Source organism: Ochotona princeps, chromosome 3, assembly GCF_030435755.1.
Source record: "Ochotona princeps isolate mOchPri1 chromosome 3, mOchPri1.hap1, whole genome shotgun sequence".
NCBI classification, from domain to species: Eukaryota; Metazoa; Chordata; class Mammalia; order Lagomorpha; family Ochotonidae; genus Ochotona; species Ochotona princeps.
This window is the reverse complement of record NC_080834.1, coordinates 49,648,160-49,656,727: the sequence shown is the minus strand read 5'-3', so window position 1 is coordinate 49,656,727 and position 8,568 is coordinate 49,648,160. Positions and strand designations below refer to the sequence as shown.

At 39.0% G+C, this 8,568-nt stretch overlaps 1 protein-coding gene across 1 annotated transcript; it reads left to right on the top strand.

The window, feature by feature from the left end:
* The first annotated feature begins 1,479 nt into the window (after positions 1-1,479).
* On the top strand, positions 1,480-1,792 carry LOC101534802 (large ribosomal subunit protein eL19-like). Its single transcript, XM_036494919.2, has one exon. It carries the CDS (start codon positions 1,490-1,492, stop codon positions 1,721-1,723), a length of 234 nt encoding a protein of 77 aa, XP_036350812.2. The 5' UTR covers positions 1,480-1,489; the 3' UTR covers positions 1,724-1,792.
* Positions 1,793-8,568: the final 6,776 nt, after the last annotated feature.

The following is an 8,568-nucleotide window of genomic DNA, read 5'->3' as shown; positions in this document are numbered from 1 at the left end:
TATGTCTAATATGTCAAAATATATTTTAATCATTTTTCTCCAGGTTATCAAAGATTAAAATGATATTTGGATGTATATTTGCTACATTTCTTCCTCTTCTTTGGCAGATTTACTTAAGAGCCATTTACCATCTCCAAAATCATAATAAGTTAAAGGCAGAGAATTAAAAATAACCAGAAAAAGGATCAAGAAAGAGAAAAGGTAGTGGAGAAAAAGATCATATCCTGGAATGTGAGGGGGCAAGAAAGACAAAAATCCTAGAGGCCATGTCTGATGATGGAAGAAATTTTTGAGGGAATAGTAAATGAAGAGAAGAAGATAAAGGATTGCAATACTGCTTATGAAATTGTAATAAACTTTTATATTATGCCTAAATATTTTGGACTTTCAAAATTATATTTATGTCTGTGAAAAATTTAAATCTAGTAATTTATTACTGTGTAATCACAAAGAAATTATATCATATGAAGATTAAGGTCTATATGAATGGATCTAAGATAAGTCTTATTTGTGGATTAAATGTTAGAATGTAAAAAAAAAATAAACCATGAAAGTGCTTGAAGAAATGATAGACATTTTATTATTTTAGCATTAAAAAGATTACCTCATAGTGAAATCTAAGGATTAAATTCATTAAAGGAAAAGGCTAATTTGAACAGCTAAAATAAAACAATAAAATGTCATGTTTTTAAAAACTGTATTTTTCGTGATAGTTCTTTCCAATAAAACCTGATTTTGTGGCTTTAACTCTGGCTAATTTTTGATTTAAAAAGTTCCAAGAAGAGATGTTGCAATGATTATATACTCCCAATAAATTGGTATAGGTCATTACTATTGTTCCATTACTTAAACTACAATATCTAGCTGAGTATTTCAAGAGATTGTAGTCTATTTGATCTGTGAAATGTTTCCATCAAGCAAATTCTTAATTTTTTTCTCTTATTCTATCCAAATCCTTATGTTTACTAGGCTTTTTTTTTTTTTTGGTTGATTTATTTTTTTTTTTTTTTAAGATTTATTTTATTTTTATTACAAAGTCAGATACACTAAGAGGAGGAGAGACAGAGAGGAAGTGGAGCTGCCGGGATCAGAACCAGCGGCCATATGGGATCAAGGCGAGGACCTTAGCCACTAGGCCACGCCGCCAAGCCCTTACTAGGCTTTTTAACAGCTATTTCTGTGAATGTACAAAGCTAGCTTCCTGCTTTCCCTATAGAGCATTGTTGTAGAATTTAAGAATTTGGCACCCAAAATGGTCTGTTTCTACTATGACTAATAAGTTTTAGTAATCCCTTTTTTATTTTTGATCACCATCCGTTTATACCAGAAAACCAATAGCCACAGTTTGAGTTGAAAAAGTTACACAGTAAAATATTTTACACTATATTATATATTTAATATACTTCCATTTATTTTGTAATTAATTAATTTATATAAACAGAAAAGACTTCATGTATTTCATATAAACAGTTTCAAGATTGACCGCCACATGTACCACAGCCTGTACCTGAAGGTGAAGGGAAACGTGTTCAAAAATAAGCGGATCCTCATGGAGCACATCCACAAGCTGAAGGCCGACAAGGCCGGCAAGAAGCTCCTGGCTGACCAGGCCGAGGCCCGCAGGCCCAAGACCAAGGAAGCCCACAAGCGCCGGGAAGAGCGCCTGCAAGCCAAGAAGGAGGAGATCATCAAGACCCTCTCCAAGGAGGAGACCAAGAAGTAAAGCACTCCCGTGTGTGTGTGTACATAGTGGCCTCGGTGAGGGCTGTGGGTCACCCATCAAAATAAATCATGTCCCTGTCAAAAAAAAAAAAAAAAGATACTTCACATTCTCTCTCTTCCACATTGCCTTCTTCTTCATTTCCTATTTTTCTTTCAATTTTTATAACATATATTCAATTGACTGTATATCAAACTCTTAATCCACCATCAAAATTAACAAGCAGAAAGCAAAAAGAACAATGTTCCTGGGGAGTATAGACAAGAGGTACAAAGGTTAGTGAGGTCTCGAGATGTCCTGAAGGAGGCAATGATGGGAGCCACAGAATCATCACAGGAAGTAACATCACAGGCAGAAGGGCAGAATGGACACTGGTGGTATTTGGCAAATGAGCTGTAGAGAGCACAGTGTGGCTGGAGCCAGCGAGCAGAGGCAGCAGATGTGGTCTGGAGCATGGGCGAGTGTCTTCCGCCCTACTTGCTTTAAGGGAAGAAAGGCTAATTTAGGCTTAGACTTTAAGAAAATTATTTATTTTTATTTGAAATTCAGATATACAGAGAGGAGGAGCAACAAAGACAAAGATCTTTCAACCGGTGATTCACTACCCAAGCGTCCACAAGGACTGGAGCTGAGCTGATTTAAAGCCAAGAGCCAGGAGCCTCTTCCAGGTCTCCCATGTGGGTGCAGGGTCCCAAGGCTTTGGGCCATCCTCGACTGGAGGGAGCTGGATGGGAAGCAGGGCTGCCGGGATTAGAACCACTGCCCATATAGGATCCTGGCACATGCAAGGCAAGGACTTTGGCCACTAGGCTACTGTCCTGGACCCTAGCCTTAGGTTTTAATACAGTTGCTTCAACATGCTGAGAACAGATTGTGAAGTGATGAAGTTCAAACAAAAAGGACACTTAGCTATCAGTCTGCTTTCACAGTTCAGGTAGAGTGTAGATAAATGTCATTCATACCTGTTCAATGAGAGGGATAGTTAGCTATTAGTAACTATTATTATTTCCCAGTAACTGTTTTTCTCCAACTACCTGGTAAGTGCATACAAATCCTGGGCATGTGTTCCTTACTGGATTTTGCTTGATTAAGGAGTAGAAGGATTGCCACCTGAGATGACAATCCATGAATCAAAAGCTTGAAACAGCTTCTGATGTTGAAGAATTGAGAGCAAGAACAAAAAACTGGGCAACAAGAAGTGGATGATGAAGTAAGTTGCAGAATTGCAGCAGGCATGGATGTCAAATCATTGCGCCCCAACCACAATCTAAACAGAAAGCAGTTAGGGAAAGAAGGTAAAGCCAGATCACAACAGAGAAGGTGAGCACCTCCATTGCAGGGAAGCATCCCAAGGAGGACATTTAGGGGCTGGCGTGAAGACATGAGTATGTCCACCCTGATTCTCAATGTGAGCCATTACAAAATATTTTATACTAGGCTTGACTTATGAATTTTCATGCGTACTTTATCATAGTGTAGAAAGTCACACAATTCAGTAATAACTATACTCTAGTGTTTGCATTTTCCTGGGCTAGTGATATAAACAAAGATCTTGGGCCCAGCGTGATAGTGTGGCGGTTAAAGTCCTCTCCTTGAACACACCAGGATCGCATATCAGTGCCGGTTCTAATCCCAGCTGTTCCACTTCCCACCCAGCTCCCTGCTTGTGGCCTGGGAAAGCAGTTGAGGACATCCCCAAGCTTTGGGGCCCTGCACCCTCATGGGAGACCTGGAAGAAGTCCGTGGCTCCTGGCTTTGGATCAGTGCAGCACCAGCCGTTGTGCTTACTTGGGGAGTGAATCATTGGACGGAAGATTTTCCTCTCTGTCTCTCCTCCTCCTCTCTGTATATCTGACTTTGCAATAAAAAAATACAATACTCTTAAAAAAAAAAAAAAAAGAAACAAAGATCTTGTTTCCCAATACTGGAAATGAAAAGCAAGCTACAGTGGCTACTCAGCCCCACGACTGAGATGGAAAAGCACTCAAACTACAATATGCTCTGCTGCTTAGCTGGAAAGATCAGCAGTTCAAGGAACGCATGTGTCATGACAGATGGAGCAGGCTCTTTTTGCCACTACTTATGAAGACGGTCAAGCCCTGATGTTTCAATGTTACTGGTTGTTGCACTAATGTTGGAGAGTGATCCAACTGTGTCATCTGAAAGGTGGGACTCATGGGAGGGCTTTAGGCCATTGAGGACGTGTCCTCAGATTGTGGTTCTTGCAAGAGTGCTATTATTTTAGTTCAGATTCTTTCTGCTTTCTGGCTTACTTTGTGATCATTGCTTTGTGCCCACCGTAGCAAGTTTTTACAACACAAGTTTTGCCTGATCCTGAACAGTAAAATTTAGACAGCAAACTTACCTTTCCAAAGACGCCCATCTCAAGTATTTAATTAAAGATGATGCAAACAAACTAAAGCATGTGTTAAATACATGTTGAGTTTATCAAGATATTACTTTATCACAAGGCAAGGAACATCTGTAATTCTGTATTTCTTGATCAGTTCCTACCAATTATCAAGACACAAAACCTGAAATGTCTCCCAAGTGTTCTTCCCTCTTGAATGGAGCATTGAGATTAATGTCAGTGTAACAAAATACAAGGAACTGCTGTAATGTTTTGGTTATCTACAACAGTAATCAGAAAAATTTCTGCAAAGGAACACATAATATACACTTTATTCTTGCAATCCATTCCGGCTGTCACAGGTATTCAACTTGGCTGTTTTAGCTTAAAAACAGATAGACAACACATAAAGCAAAGTTCATTTATAGGTATGTCATATTTATACATTATTTACAAAATCAGATGAGTGTAATAACTCCTAACATAGAATTTGGTTGTAATTGATGTTGTTATTTACAGTTATGAGATACCAATCAAGGTTTTGCAAATATTTTGTGGTACGTAAATCTTCATCATATATTATTTTAGAAAGAAATTGATTGGGCCCTGCGGCGTGGCCTAGCGGCTAAAGTCCTCGCCTTGAACACGCCAGGACACCATATGGGTGGCGGTTCTAATCCCGGCAGCTCCACTTCCCATCTAGCTCCCTGCTTGTGGCCTGGGAAAGCAGTCGAGGACGACCCTATGCCTTGGGACCCTGCACCCGAGTGGGAGACCTGGAGGAGGTTCCAGGTTCCCGGCTTCGGATCGGCACAGCACTGGCCGTTGCAGCTCACTTGGGGAGTGAATCATCGGACGGAAGATCTTCCTCTCTGTCTCTCCTCATCTCTGTATATCCCACTTTGTAATAAAGATAAATAAATCTTTAAAAAAAAGAAAGAAATTGATCAATGATATTTTATAGAGAGACTAGTGTCATGGTGTGATGCCTAAGGCACTAACATCCCAATTCAGAGAGCTGATTCAGTGCACAGCTGCCCCACTTTTTTTTTTGTAAGAGAAAGAGAGACAGAAAGAAAGATCTTCTATCTGCTGGTTCACTCTCCAAATGGCCACAACAGCTGGAGCTTAGGCGCTCCAAAGGCAAGAACCAGGAGATTCTTCCAGGTCTCCCACACTGGTGCAGGATCCCAAGGTTTTGTGCCATCCTCTTCTGCTTTCCCAAGCCACAAGCAAGGAGCTGGATGGAAAGCAGACCAGTTGAGATAGGAACCAGTGCCCATATGGGATACCTGGCATATGCAAGATGAGCATGTTAGCCACTAGGCTACCATGCCAGGACCAGCCACCCCACTTTTAATCCAAATCTGTGATAATATGTCTGGCAAGGCAGTGGGAAATGGGTCAAGTACTTAGTCCCTTACAACCCACATGGAAAAGCACGATGGATTTCCAGCCCCCAGCTTTAGTCTTGACCAGCTCGGGACTATTTAGGGAGCTGACCTGCAAATTAAAGAATTTTTTCTTTGTCCCTCCATCTCTCTTTGTCAGTCTGATATCCTTAAAAATGCTTTACCTAACATTGAGTGAAAATAACTTTGAATTTTATATTTTCTCCATTTTCATACTTTCTGCTTTTTGTATTTCAAATCTATGATTTGATGTTAATAGGAAGGGTGAGTTAAAAAGAATTGCTCCCCTGGGGAGGGAGAAATTTGGTGAAATATGTGTTTTTAAAGTGATGTTGAAAGTGCTGGTCATCTGTTTCATCTTGTACTGTGTCCAAAATAAGATTTATTTGCTCTCTCTCTCTTTTGGTTTCCAGGAAGAAATAACTAATTCTATGGCCCTGCTCAGGATGCTAAGTAAACCTGTGGGAAACAGAGTGTCCGTGAAGGAGTTCAAGAGGCCAAGTAATCAATTATTTGCCAAAGGAGCAGTACATTGCTTACTCGCTCACAGTCCTTTAAATAAAGCAAGAAAAATTAGCAAGAGAAGAACAGTGAAGAAATTGGAAAGGTCTCAGAGTGTATCACGCTTCTGCAAAGCAATTTAATTTTCTCAGTCAAGATGTTGCAAGTTGTAATGAATAAATCATGTCCCTTTTGTTAATATGCTCCATCAGATTATTTGTTTTGAAGAAAAACAAGGACTTCGCTGCCAGGATGCTGTGCCTTATCTGGCGGTAATATGTTTTTCAGCATTTGCACTAATATAATCATCCATACTTTGTTACCACTTTTCACACTTCAAACACTTCACGGGAAATTGATTCAATTCAGTTCAAGGTCCATTTTAGTGAACATTTATCGAATATCTACTGTGTGCTTAGTGAAGATCTAGGCGACTGAAATACAAGAAAGATCCTTCTGATGAAGCTTATAGTCCAATAGAGGTAAACAAATGACAAGTGAAAATACAGTGAATAACAATTTAACTATTTAGTGTCATGGAAGATGGTAAATACCAGTGAATTTTGAAGGTTAGGGCAGAGAAAGAGGAGGTACAATATTTGCCAGGTGTTAATTCAGGTCTCCTAGAGAATGTGCAATGACAAGATGTATAATCAGTTAATCAGTTGAGTATATAAGCAAAGAACATGTCATGTCATGTGAATATTATAGAACAAAAAGTCAAAAAGTAGGAATGTTCCTAGAAAATTGAAATTAGTACAGTATGGTTGAAATGAGGAGCAGGTTCATGGTGTAGGTACAGAGTTCCTGGATTACAGATTGAAATATTGGATCTGGGGACATGTTGAGGCACTCTAAAGTGACATGGCCTGTGATACATTTAATAAAAATATTCTGACTTCTGCTTGGAAATAGATGAAGGAAAATAAGCATAAAAGGAAGAATACTAATTCGGAAACTACTGACATAATTCTGTTAAGCAATAAAGGTGATGTTGGATGATAAGAAATAATCAGATCTTGAACAAAAACTAAAGGGCTACACTATTGCTGATGGAAGAATTTGAGACTTAGCTAACAACTGTAATTAGCTTTGTTAACAATATGATTTCAACAATACCATAGCTCATAAATATTCATATGTAGTATTTTTCTCCTAATATTGAAGTCTTACAGGAGTAGTAGGAAACAGAATTTCCTCCTTCAGATTGAGAAGAGAAACAAAGAAAAATGTTATGGAGAACATTTAGAGAGATGGTAGAAAAGAATAAAGTGGCCTGTCAATCAGATTCGGCAACACATGTGATCCAGATATCAGAAGCTTAACTACCCTGTCAGTGAGATTTAAGAAAAAAAGGAATAAAAACAATAGCAAAAAATTCTGTTACATAATCTTCCATAAAATGTATAAAACTTACATATAAACCATTAGTCTGAAAAATTAATTGTATTTATTGGAGGTCATTTTGGTGACCTGGATTAACCTTTTGTTTTGGATGATGGTATTCCATCTTGGAGTGCCTACGGTCAGGTCCTGCCTTGGCAGTACATGATGGATCTGTCAAGTGCTCCAGTCCTTTAGTGATTTGGCTGGAGATCCAGTCTCCTGCCATCAGTCTGGCCTGAGGCCCCGATGCTATAGGAATTTGGGGAATGACCCAGAAGGTAGAAGATCTCTCTCTCTCTACTGCATCTTTCAAATAAAAATAAGTTTTCAAGTGCTGTGTTTGATATATTTGTATATATTTTAGTTATCTACCCATACATAAAATTCAAAATGTGCCAACTTTTATAATAAGCAGTTATGCTCTCATAACTTTCGTGACTTACAAATCTAGGCAAAACTAGCTGAGTGTCTCTGAGCCAAGTTCTCCCGTAAGGTTGTACTCACAACATCGGCCAGTATTACAGCCATCATTCTCAGAAAGTGGTCACTTAGAGTATGCTAGCGTGGTTTCTGTTATGCTTGAAATTATCCTGGATAATTGTGAAATATCAGCACCTTTCTGTGAGGGTTTGTCCCGAGGGTTACTCTCCACATGACAATTTCTTATTCCAGCAAAAGCTGCTGGTGTGCATACCAGCTTGAGTGAAAGGCCATGACAGTAGGCTTTATCCTCACCATCTTTTGTTACTGACAGTAAAAAAGGTGGAAACTTAGTCTACCTATGATGTTTAGAGATAGGAGCTTGGAGAGGTGATTTTATTGAAAGAGGCTGTTGGAATAGGGTACATATGATCCAATAATGATAGCTTTATAAAGATATGTGGTGCTGCAGGTCTTCTTGGAATTCTACTTGCAAGTGTCATCATTTGATACCTAACCAATGGGCTCTGTCTGATCTTGGCCTTTGAACCTCCAGAAGTGTGAACAGAAATAAATCTATGATCATCATCATCATTATCATCATCATTCATGATGAGTTTTGTAAATATAGGGATTCCTTCATCCCCTTTATTACCCTCCATCATTTCTCCTCCCACCCTCCCCCCCCACATTATCATGGTACTATAGTGCTTTAGTAACAGTTAGAAGTTTAGCGTTCTGCTATTTAAGTGTATCGTGGCATTCCAGGTGAAGGCAAA